The 13,039-nt window shown below is 39.4% G+C and overlaps 1 protein-coding gene across 1 annotated transcript in view; it reads right to left on the minus strand.

Moving 5' to 3' along the window:
• Nucleotides 1-13,039, minus strand: part of LOC145978540 (endothelin-converting enzyme homolog) — a 172,640-nt gene that overhangs the window by 156,625 nt on the left and 2,976 nt on the right. Inside the window, exons 2-7 of the mRNA XM_083111199.1 lie at nt 10,577-10,655; nt 9,487-9,593; nt 8,755-8,823; nt 6,578-6,739; nt 3,417-3,500; nt 247-458 (exon numbers count right to left, since the gene is read on the minus strand). Coding sequence (XP_082967325.1) covers nt 247-458; nt 3,417-3,500; nt 6,578-6,739; nt 8,755-8,823; nt 9,487-9,593; nt 10,577-10,638 — 696 coding nt within the window. The 5' untranslated portion in view covers nt 10,639-10,655. The remainder of the gene's footprint in view (nt 1-246; nt 459-3,416; nt 3,501-6,577; nt 6,740-8,754; nt 8,824-9,486; nt 9,594-10,576; nt 10,656-13,039) is intronic.

A 13,039-nucleotide genomic window follows, 5' to 3' on the forward strand; every position in this document is an offset into this window, starting at 1 on the left:
GTGCAAAAATAAACTATAATCCTTTTTCATTCTCTTCTTTGGCAATAATTTTCCCTTTTTTGTCCTTTTTAGAGTAAAATTTTTCCTTTAAAATCCAGTCTCTAGTCATAATGTAATGAAATTTGTTAAAGACACGCCTTGGTGTATAGGAAGCATGCTGACGCCATGACGATTAAGAAAACAAAATTGTCATAGTACCCTGTAGAATGGTAGTATACATTACACATTAATCGAAAAATAACTTACATAAATGATATTTAGTGTGTTGTTCTTAGGGTCGCTGTTAATACCGAAGCCTATCATTAAGTCCATAGCCAGGTATTTCTTCGCCAGCGCCACGGTGCGGATCCAGTCGAAGTTTGGTGACGTCTCATTTTCCGACAGTGGCGGCTCCTTCGGCAGTCCAACTAAACTCAGGGCTTCATAGACGTAAGCAAGTCCTGCTGACTCTAAAGCATCTGGAATGACAGAAAGTACTTGACTGAATGTGTTAAGATTGTCAGAGACGAGATGTCAGCTTTTTAGTTGATCACAACATACGTATTTTGCTATTTTGACACAGAGCTCATGACCGTTGCCGGAGAGGGACCACCCTGCTCGGATAACATCCCTGTAAATCTCATCTATTCGCGAGACATCGTTTTGATGGAGGACCTTGACACTGGTTTGGTGGTGATTCTTTTGTAATTCCTCGAAAGGGTTTGTGTAGACCGCCGATAGAATTAAATATATTTTGATGGAGTGCTGCTGGAGGGCACCGCGAATGTCATCGGTGATCACCCGTTTCAGGCTACAAGGAAAACATGGGATGTCTAATGTTGGGTTCGACCTGTCCGACGGGGTGAAGGCATGTTCAAACAATATGTTTGTGTTCGCTCGCTCGAGTCGTCACCAGTCAGTCATGCCTAATCTTAGGTGAAACATACCTGAACGCGATTTCAACATCGAAAGTTAACCACAAGATATCCAGCTGAATCGAACTTGACGATTTTCTAAAAATGACTTGTTAGGCTCGTAGAGACAGCTAAAAAGGCTGTTTTGGGCTTCTGATGTTGAAAAACAATAGTTTTTGTCTATTATATCACTATTTACAAGTGCATTTGTGTGGGGGGGGCTATTTTACCCCTTTTATACTACTATAGTTATTTACATTTCCACTTTCATGAAGTTAAATCTGGTCACAAACACATCTAAGATAATTTAGAACACCATGTATGTATCAAGTTAATATCTTCACCTTCTGGTTATTATCTAATACAAGCCTGTGACCAGACATTACCCGAAACTGTCCCTTTTTTGTGCATACAATTACTGTAACAATACATCTCTGCTGTTACCATGAACTACAGCGTTGTTGGATAGAAATTATTTCACATTTCAATGTCAACAATGTGCCATATTACATTCTTGCCGGCCCCTGTGGCGGAGTGCTTAGCACATTGCGCTACGACGCCAGTGGTCCCGGGTTCGAATCCTGGCCTGGGCATGGATATTTGTGAGTGTCCAGTCATCAATTTCACCATATCATCACTCATCCCCATCTCTTCAAATTAGCCAAAAGTGGCACAAAAAGCGAAGTAAAATAAAGCAAATCAAATCAAATCATATTCCATTCTTCTTAAACTATTAGAGTTTCCCCTAGGTTTACTTGGAATTAATGCCACAACTGAACAATTTGGGGACAAGTTACAAGAACGCTTTTTCAGTACAAACTTTGAAAGCTATGTTGATTAATGAGATCAGCTTTAATCACACGTGTGTAAACTTTTACTAACTGTTATTTGTAAAGAAGGATGGGTTGAAGAAGATCCAGGCATTAGAGAAATGTCAATGAATGATCTTGGTAAGAGTGAAGTGCATATCACCATATTATGTAAGTTATTTGCACAGTATATATTTATTTAGTTTTCAAACATAGCTATGTTGTGACAAACAGCTTTTTATTAATATATGTACATGTTTGTGTCCCGTTCTGTGCTGTTTTTCCTTCAGGAAAATATAATAAATGTCTGTTTTGTTGTTTTAAACGTCTGGTCACCTTATACAGTGCGGCCATTTCCATGCGAGGCCGCTAGATCGGGAGAAGTGTGGCGGGCGGCGCTAGCGGAAATGCCGACATTTTCGACCAGTAACGTCCTGCTTATTTTTATGAACATATCTTTAGCATGAAGATATTTATATGAATAATGCAAAACGAGCACTAACCTGTGTTATAAGAGTTGTTCAAAGTGATGTCCACCTACATTCACACATTCCTGGCATCGTTTGATGAAATTTTGATTCACACGCGAAAGCTCCTCTTGCGTTCTAAAATTTAACGATCCAGTTTCTCGTAATGTAAGGACAAGACGTCTAACCGTCTCTCTACCTGGAGGTGAAACGCCGGGGAATGTCTGTGCATATTGCCTGCACTTGTCTCGACACGAGTCTGTTTTGACGTAAGTGTCATACATAAAAATTCTTTGTTCTAACGTGAACTTTGCGGCTGACATTTCAATCGCCTCACTTACACACAACACACACACACACACACACTCTAATTACACAAAGAAGTAGCACGGCAAGTAACAAAAAGGCCGAGTCTGCTGCCACGCACGTGTCAGCAGTAAAAATAAGCTTCAGATTTGCTCCTGCCACGTAATTCGTCTGCTAAGAGGATGCTACAAATTTTAAGAACAGATTGAGACGGGAGAAATGCAAGTTTATGATTAGTGGGAATGAATGTACAGGTAATTTAGACCCTTTTTCTTTAGAAAGCATTTAGCGATATTATTTTAATGGTAACAGAACCTAACCTAACTAAGAGAGCATTTAGGTTTATATTAGAAGAATGCTAAGGGACATAATCTTAAAAAAAATTGTGAAAGTAATCGCTACAACTTCACAGTATGTGTTACAGACGTAATTACATACATAGCAGGATGAAATCACGATAAGACAAAAAGCAGACCGAGTCTGCTGCCACGCGCATCTTTTTTGAGGTTCCAGCAGAAAAAGAACGTGGCAGCAGACACTGCCTAACAAAAAACCACACTCTTTCACACAGTACGAAATTAACACACTCTTGGTTCAAGGTCTGTTCCTCGCAGCATTCGCAGCTCTGTCCAGGGCACCTGTAGTCGCGAAAGAAAGCACAACTCAAGCTCGGAGCTTTCAGATTGCAAACGATGCTCACGAAAACCATTGACTTTTAACGGTTTAGTCTGCATAGTAATTTCGATACAGTGTTGCACATTCAAAATCTCCAAACGATTCCGAGCGAAGCAAAACGCTTTCGAGGGTAAATTTAAGCGTGACGTTACTGGTCGAAAATGTCTACATCTCCGCTATCGCCGCCCGTCACACTTCTCACGATCTCTCGGCCTCGCAAGGAAATGAACGCATGGTATAAGCCATGACAACATCAAAGATCTCACCTGTGTCCATGCATGTCCTGTACATAGCCCTGGCATCAATAACAGGCATTGGCTCTTCTCCCGTATGGTTTTGTTCCAGAAATTCTAGACAAATAAAAAAAGTACAAGTAAATATTTAGTTTTCAGAGTTCGCCTGACATTTTAGGCCAAGTTAAGATACAGAATACAGTCTCGCCGATCTTATAATCGGCGCGGAAACCCTCCTTTATGGCAGTGACCTTATGTTGCCGCGTTTACCTACGAAGGAACTAGCGGTCAAACAGCCCCCACCCCCGTTTGGGGAACAAGCGGCAACCTTTGAAACCCTCCACCCCGAAGCAGCTAGCAGGGAAACATGATCTTGTCAAAATTGCCGTCCTGCGCTGTGACTGGACACCGGGAGATACAATGACATGGCTGTAGATGGTTACTTGTATTTTTTACAATATCTCAAGTCACACTTTGTGACACTTTTCAATCGATTGATTGGTTTGCTTTATTTTACTTCGCTTTTTGTGCCACTTTTAGCTAATTTGCGAAGATGTGGATGAGTGATGATAGGATGATATTGATGAGTGGACACTCATAAACATCCATGCCCAGGTCGCGTCCGAATCGGCAGCAGATGTCACCTAGAGCACCGTTCCATCCGGGGACTCAGCCAACCTCCCTTTTCCGAATTCGCGGCAGACGTGGATTCGGAGGGGAGAGCTGAGAGGCGCGACATATGCGCGCTTGAACTCGCTGTGACCCTGCGCTTGGCAGCCATATTCCAACTTTCACTTTGTACAGACAACATTTACTGATTAGACGATGTAAAACTCTATGATACTTCAACATTTTATCGTTAATACTGAATGTAGAAAAATTGTAAATGATGAAATAGCATGTTACATTTCTAATATGAATAGTAAATAGGTGGAAATCATTGTGATGTTTGTTTGGCGTCTGTCCTCTGTTTCCGTACGGTGCGCCTGCCACTCAAAGCGCGGTGGGTGAAGTTCGGGCTGACACCTGGCGGGAAGAGTGACAACCTTACTACAAGGGGACATGTAGATTCGAACGACTTGGACGTGACTTCGGTGGCACGCGTGAGCAACGGGAGAGAACGGGACGGAGCGCTTGCCAATCCGGACACGGCCCCAGACGGGATTCGAACCCAGGATCATAAAACTCGCCACTTTAAAGTTCATCATAAGATGGAGCAAAACATATTGAGTCTGACGGGAAGTCCCATACATTTCCGTCGCCTATAGCCGGTGTTATCGTTTCTCGAAGAAACACTGGGAAACAACACGTCTCAACACACTCAGACAATTACCCTTCCATATTTCTTCCGTCTGTTTTTTTTCGTTGACACAGCTGAGTTTTTGTGTCTTGGGAAAACAATGGGTGTTAAATTGATCTCAATATACACAATGACCCTTCATTGTCGTAGGCGTTCTCGAACATTGCGAGGAGTCTGAGTCAGTTTTATTTCTTATATGCTGCATTGTATGATATTATAATCCTGTGTAGAAATACTCACTATATTACTTCACTGTAGTCATATATACTGTGTAATGCATTGTAAATAAAATAGTTGAATATTGGACAGCGTATTATCTGTGTTTCCCTTTGGTTAGCAGTTAGTTTGGCAACAGCGCAGTACAGTGGCGTCTCGTCCCTTGGGGCTTCCGGGGCTTAGCCCCTAAAGAAAAACGGACGTATTCACGTAATTATCAATCACCATACCGCATAACTATCACACAGTCTTTTAAAAGGCGATTTTTTACCCACGTAAATTCATCGTCTGTTGCAATGGATACGACAGCGCTCCTAGCGGCATTGATGTCAATTATCGTCTTCCGGGGCACATCGCAAAGGAAGGCGTGGCCTACACCCACCTACGCTACAGTGAAGGTCACATGCTAGCAGAGAGGGGGGGAGAGTGCAATGGATTTGAGTGCTGATTCGGGGCTACTTCCGTTGAGTCGCGTTCGATCTCGCGTGTTGTTCTGTAGTGTTTTGGTGGCTTTCATTCTCTATGTTTGAGTGAGTTTGGCAGGGTTGATGTTCGAACACAAATTGATGAAGGACATAGGCTGTCAATTGCAAGACACAATGAATTTGTCCGGGAAAATAGGCATATATTAAATAGAATTATCGATTGCTTAAAATGCTGTGGTCGACATGAACTTGCTCTACGAGGACATAATGAAAGAGAACAATCTTTAAACAGAGGCATCTTCCCAGATTTAAGATCCCTTCATAGAAGAGGGAAAACTAAAGAGGGAACTTCGTGTTCTTTATTGTAGTGAAGAGTTGAAAAACATAAACTCTATCAGTAGATTGCATTCACTTTTTATTTAAAATTATTTAGAGGGTACCTTTTCAGAAACAGTAAAAATGACAAACATAGTTTTAACAATTCCAGTGGCAACAGCTGAATCTGAACTATGTTTCAGCACATTGAAGCGTATTAAAACCTGCTTAAGAAATGCAATGGGACAAGACAGACCAAGTGCCTTGGCACTTGCTTACAATAGAGAAAGAATACATTTCAAACATAGAGGGCTTCAACGAAAAAGTAATAACAAAATTTGCTGAGCAGAAGAACAGGAGTCAACGTTCGTAGAAAGGTATGTTTCACAACAATACCTGTTTCTTTTGTAATCATGTGAATTGTCATTATATTTTAAATTCTTTTAAAAAAAAAAATAAGTCCAGTTTTGTAGTTTAGAAGAAGATAAATACCCGTTTTTTTGTAATTCATGTAATTTGTCATTACATTTTAAATTCTTTCAAAAAAGTAAGTCCAGTTTTGTAGTCTAGAAGAAAAAAATACCTATTTTTTGTAATTCATGTGAATTGTTATTATATTTAAAAAAATAAGTATCACTGGCTGCGTATTGGCTGAACTCATGTTCCTTCTAAAAGCGTACACAGTGCAGGTTGTGTTATTGTGTTGTGCTGCTTTATTGTAGTCCAGTGTGGAGATCTTGGGAGTGTTCTGTCATCGTAGTTTGTGTTCGATGTCTAAACACTGCAGGCAAAAGTGACAACAGCACTTAGAAATACAGATTCTGGCCAAAACCAGATACAGGTCCGGTCGGTTTCCTCTCGAGCTATGTCAAAGATACCGAACTGGCGTTCCAATGAAGACTTAAGCTATACATAGAACACGTAGTCGCACTTCTCACCTCGTATTTCCCTCAGCACGTGCGATTCCCTCTCCGTGAACCAGTCATTGCTGATGTGTGTGTCTGCAATGGGATGCTGCCTCTTCCAGTTGCCACAGGCGAATTGGTAGAAGTCGTCGCAAGGATTCACGGTTCGATCCAAGGACTGCAAAATATTGGATACTGGAAAAGAACAATAATGCCACTTGAGAAAATGACAATGCAAAAAAAAAAAACGTGTAGTGGTAAAAAAAATTTAAATTTAATTAAAGTTTAACAGTACTAATGGACATTGAAAGAACTACTGTATCTCTCGCTTTTTTTCTCTGCTTGTCTCTTCCTTTCTCTGTAAGTCTCTTATCTGTCTGTCTGTCTGTCTGTCTGTCTCTCTCTCTCTCTCTCTCTCTCTGTGTCTCTCTGTTTTTCTGTCTGTCTGCCGGTCTCTTTTTCTCTATCTGTCTCTCTTTCACTGATACTCTTTTCTCTCTCTGTGAGATTTTTCTTCTCTCCTTAATTCCCTTCTCTGTCTCTGTCTCTCTCTGTAACTCTCTTCTCTATATATATCATATCTTTCTCTCTCTGTAAATATTCTCTCTCTTTCTTCCACTGTTTGTCTTCTCCCCTCTCCATTCTTCCTGTCAGGACTTCCAGAGGGCATAGTGGAAACTCCGCCGTCTTGTAATCAAAGGGTTTTGGATTCGATCTCCGATGTACTCACATTTCGCAGTTGTTCAAGTTCCACCAACTTTGAACTGTATATTCAAGTCTCGGTTGCTTTATCTAAGCATGAAATAGACATTGTACGCACACGCACACACACACACACACACACACACACACACACACACACACACACACACACACACACCCACACACACACACACACACACACACCCCACACACGTACGTACCTAGGCATATATAATATTTATCTGTCCCTCTCTTTCGTTCGGTTTGTCTCAATGTTTCTTCTGTCATCTTCTCTCTCTCTCTCTCTCTCTCTCTCTCTCTCTCTCCTATTCTTGTCTTTCTTTCATATTTTCTTTTGACTTTCTCCTGTTAAACAATTATAATTATATTAATCCAAAATACCCGGTGGAGACACATAGTGGTTCTGATCCAACTTTAAACTGTAGGTCCAGTCCCAATTAGCCTATCTATGCAAAATGTTGACTAAACACAAAATAAATAATAACCTAAGAGGAGAAGTCCCAAGTAAAATAACCAAAAGAGAAATAACAATAGTCTCTCCTCTCTCCCACTCCAGCTTCCCCCCTCCCCTTTCGCACTACAGACCTTGTCCTCCAATCTTTTTCTATTTGCAATCCTCCTTCTTCGTCCACAAATCTTCAATATTCACTCCAATCTTGTCTTTCCTCGTAGTGCTATTATGTACATGGTGTATCATAATAGAGTAAACAACTTTAAGAATGTATTTCGATTAAACTGTGTAGAATGCAACAAGGATATTTGTTGTGTAGCAATCAGTAAGACTTCAAGTTTCTATGAATGGCTACAAATGTTGAATGTGGCTTCCACCAGTTCTTGCCGCGATTTTCCCAAGAACTCCTACTCCATTAAAGCAAGGGAGTTTCTTATTCTCTCCTTTAGCTGTTGCACATTCTTAGGCATAGGTGGCACATAGACTTTGTCTTCCACAAAGCCCAAATGAAGATGTCTAGTGGTGTAAGGTCTGGGAACCTTAAGACGCAGCCTGCTTTTTCTTCACCTGTGAAAGTCGCCACAATGACTGTGTTTACAAAAGTCTTGCATGAAAACAAAACTTGAAAATTTTTCATTGTTATACAACAAACCTCATTGTTGTGTTTAAGTTATTATTTTAATAATAAATGTGATAATTTGTTTATATATTGTAATGGACAAAAGACGACATAAAAGCTGTTAGGTCCAAAATGATGGAATGAATAAGTTGTTTATTATGTTATGATACACGCTGTATATTCTGTACATGAATTGTCTTTACATCTCCACACTATATTCAGTCCTTGCCTTCTCCAGTTACTTTATACATATTCATTAATGAGCTCAAATAACTTCGTGATTGTATTGAGATAATTAAGTTTGATATTAATTGAGCTTCTAAGATGAAAATTAAGTAAGTAAGTTTTTTATCCAAACAACAACAGTTTTTGTGTATTGTTCTTCCGATCTAGATAGCTAATTAAGTCACAACTTACTGGCATTAATACATTGCGTAGACTCGCATTTCTTCAGTTCTTTTTCACCACGATCAGGAGCCTCGTTGTCTGAAATGAACCATTAAAAAACATTACTATGGATTGCAAACATTTATATAAAGACAGTATAAACACAGATGCAACAAAAACTGTTTAAAAATAAGTTTTGTGAACTTTGTTCGCTCATTTCTCTCTGCGCTGTTCCATTCTAACCGAACCGTCTCCATGGCGGTCAGCGTCAACATACTACGAAGTCGAAGGTTCGAGGTTCGAACCCTGGCAAGGCACGAATGTCTAAGTCACATCACCCATCATTTCATCCTCATAGTCACGATTAGCTCCAAGGGGTATTAAAGTGACGTACGTTTGTATTGTTTTCTGCAACTTTTGGCTAATTGTGATGACGAAATTGTTGAGACGCTCACAAAAACACAAAGATCTCGCAAGAACAAGACTTGTTGACCAAGAAGGAGACAGATCTCTGAAAAACTGAGACGAAACGACGCTTGGTTTTCGACACTCGGGTAAACTATAATGTATGAATTTGATAACCAAACTTATTTAACACTATTCGACTTATAGGTGTGTAAGGGGGTGACCCTCTTCTTGAGACACCCAATTGTCAACATCTCTTCTATGTCGTGACTGACGCTTCGAATCTCAGCCGAGAGATGGAGTTGGCTTCAAGAACGTGCCGCTTGTCAGAATTAGGGAATAATAAGAAGTACTTACACAAAATGCCAAGTGTGACTACTGTGAAGAAGAGAACGAAACAGACGAAGAAGAGAAGAAGGAGAGAGATGAACAGACGCCGTTCTCGCGATGCCTTGATTTGGTACCTGAGGAAATAAAAATAAAAATGAGGAAAAATTACAAGAACACCTGGTAACCGGAATAGCTATTTATAAGTATTCACAAAGTTACTTTATGAAATATACTTAGTTACAGTTAGTAATACTTGAGAAGTAAGTATAAGTTACTTTTTCGGTTATTTTCTGCTGGAAATTTTCTTCCAAACAAATCACACACAACCGGTAATCATTGAATGAATACATGAAGATTTCGCCTGCTTTATTTATGTTTCTGGTAAATAACATAATTCTTCATGCAATTTGTATTATTACATTAAATAATGATACAGAACAAGTAGTCATCTTTGCTTGAATGATCATTAATTTTATTTGTACTTCAACATCGGGTTAGAAATGAAACATTGAGGTATTTTCACCCAATTAGAAATGAGTTACAATAAAGCGTGGCTGTTATAAATTTATTGTACAACGAAGCATAGCTTTCACGATAATCTTTTCACCTTAGCATGCAGAGAATACACATATACCCTGTCCCAGATAACTGTGGAGCGAGGCCGCGCATAGTGCCAGAGAAACGAGGGAAATCTATTGGCCAGAGAGAAGCAGTGCACTCTGCTAGGAAGGCTGGTAACTGTAGTCGCTTTCCCCCTCTCCACGCAATTCCGTTCCTCTTACGTGTTCATTGGTGGAGCCGTCTCGCGTCGCTACTTGCGCAGAGACTTGTTTTCGTTTGCCTGCTCCACAGTTAGGTGAGACGGAGTATAGGTGTTTTTTTTTTTTTTAAATGAAGGGTTATTGCACTTCCAAACTCCAAACTTCTGAGGAAATATGGCCATCCTATGCATTACCACTCATATTGCTAGAACCTCTTTATTTTCTAGCTCAAAATAAACAAATTCAGAGGATTAAAGCTTGTGAAATAGAAACTGAACAAGGATACAAACACCAAAATACCACATAACAATGCAAATGTAATATGCAAATAACAAATTTAGATGTGGTCAACTAACCTCGGGGATTGGCTGGAAACTTCAGCCAGGTCCACCAGTCTCTCAGAGTCAGGCCACGACATTGCTGATGACGTAATGCCTGAAAAACAACAAAAAGTTGACGCACGTAACAGTTTACATGTTAGAATATACAAGAGATATTGGAATATCAGACAAATTCTAAATTATAACACTTATTATTTGCAAAACAGAGGCATAACAATAATAATAATATTTTCATTTAAGTGTAGAGCACGATCCGACAACCAGGTATGTTAAAATTGGTCATCAAAATTACAGAATTGAATACATAATTATAAAATAATAAGTTGATCCTACAATCTTATACATCATCATAAATTCATATTATAGGTTTTCATTATATTAATAATAATAATAAATTTATTAAGTGGGCGAGGTTCAGGGTAGGGCTGTTCTGCCACGTAACCCTTGTCAATGTAGTGTTACTCATATAATGAGCTGCATATGGAGCAGTAAGCTACATGTAAATGATACATATATTGGCATTAATGCTAGAAAAACCAAGCGGTAGTAAATCAGTTTCAAATATATTGTTCTTCCTGGTTCAAAATTCTCACGGGAGGCACAAGGAAAGAAAAGCCAGGGTCACACACAACAGCAAAGAGACTCAGTACATCGAATTGCACAATAATTTCAGTTCGTAGACTAATTGTTTGCCAGTACATACACTTTGTAAACTTTTTGTAGATGTTCATACATAAATGATGAGTTGTCAGACGAGAAACTGGGCAACAAGGTGATTCAGAAGTCCCTTAACACACGCTATAAACTAAAAAGGAGTTAGGTTGGGTACAATTGGTCATAATAGAAACATATTAGGTCTAAGGGGAACCGTGATGGTGTGTTCCAATCGGACGTCCGCCATATTGGTAGCCGCCATTTTGAATTCAACTTTAAGTGGGAAAGAGGTAATGTGATATATCAAAACGGGCTGGAATTTCACGAGAAATTCAATGGCGAAGGTTTTTTTTTCGACTTATCTTTAATCAGGAAAACGTTACGACTGCATGATTGTAACAAATGTCTCATTTTCCAGGTGTGAGAAAACAGTGCCACAATGCTCCTAACGCGTGAGGAACGCATCGAGATTGTACTGCTGCCTGGGGAGAAAAGTAGACTGGTATATGTATGCAACCCTATTTAATAGCTTTTTGGTTGTCACCCGCATTCATTTCTAATGTCGAATAAGATTCTAAAAGCGAAAATAATATTGGAAATAATATTATGCCAGCGGAGACACTGCCATGTAAAAGTCATAACCGTTCCCTTCAGATCACACTGACCTGAAAATCCTAGGATACCTGGAGAAGGCAGGAAAACCAGGCTAGGAATGAAAAGGCCATTGAGAACAGATTTTTTTTTTTTTAAAAAAAAAGCGTTCAAAACCTGGGAAAGTCAGGGGAAATTAAAATATTTTTGCTTGGGAGGATTGGTAACCGAAAACACATTTCGTTCTTCCTTCCCAACAATTTTCTTTTGGGTATAATATTACATGTAAAAGCGTTGTTGTATATTGTCTTTCATTTTTGTTTTAAAAAAAATATTCTACAAACTTGATTCATTTGATTAACTTACAAAGTTGAAATGTAACTCTTATTTATTAGCAACTTAACTTACTATATAGTAGTCTTGAAACTCAGGGACTTAATTTATAAAATGGGCGTAAACCCTCCTCTATTACAACACACTTTATGTTGCTTATTGATTAGTTGACGTTTAAGAAATCGTAAGTTTTGTAAGAGGTATTTACAATCCACAGGATTCCTGTAGTCTATCCGTATCATTGTCAACTTGAACATTTGTCAAGTGGTTGCATACGTATTCATGATTAGAAAACGTTGTTGTTAAAAAATTAGTATCATCGAAATGAGCAAAACGTTATATAGTTACGTGAATATTGTATATTAATGTGAAGAAGTCAACAAAATATTACATAATATCAATATGGCTCCAGCAATTTCTCTACACACCCTAGCATATGTATATTCATTAATATACAGTGCTTTTCACGGTTAAGTCGTCCGTGGAGCGGGTGCTAGCGCGCCGGGCAGTGAGAGCGCATCTGCCGGCATTTGAATCCGCCACTTTACGCTGGCCTTGGCCACCTTGGCACTGAACTCGTCAGTGCTTCAGTAATTCAGTGATGCCAACCGTAGGGACATGTCCCTACGCATAGGGATTTTTCACTATATTTTACCCGCTTAGGGACGTAGGGACAGATTTTGACAAATGAAGGAAAACATAGGGACTTTTTCAATGTTGGAAAATAACATTTTATTGTGCAAAGGTGCAAAGCTTACTCGCCGGTCAGTTGCACTTCCTTCGCGCTCAGTTTCCCTTTGTGTATGATTATTGCGCAACATTGACACATCTTACATTGCAGTTGCAGACTGCAGTTTGGTCGGTACGATAACTACGTAACGCGTGTGTGCGAATACTGTA

This window comes from Lepisma saccharinum, chromosome 25 (assembly GCF_977018435.1).
Source record: "Lepisma saccharinum chromosome 25, izLepSacc3.1, whole genome shotgun sequence".
NCBI lineage: Eukaryota > Metazoa > Arthropoda > Insecta > Zygentoma > Lepismatidae > Lepisma > Lepisma saccharinum.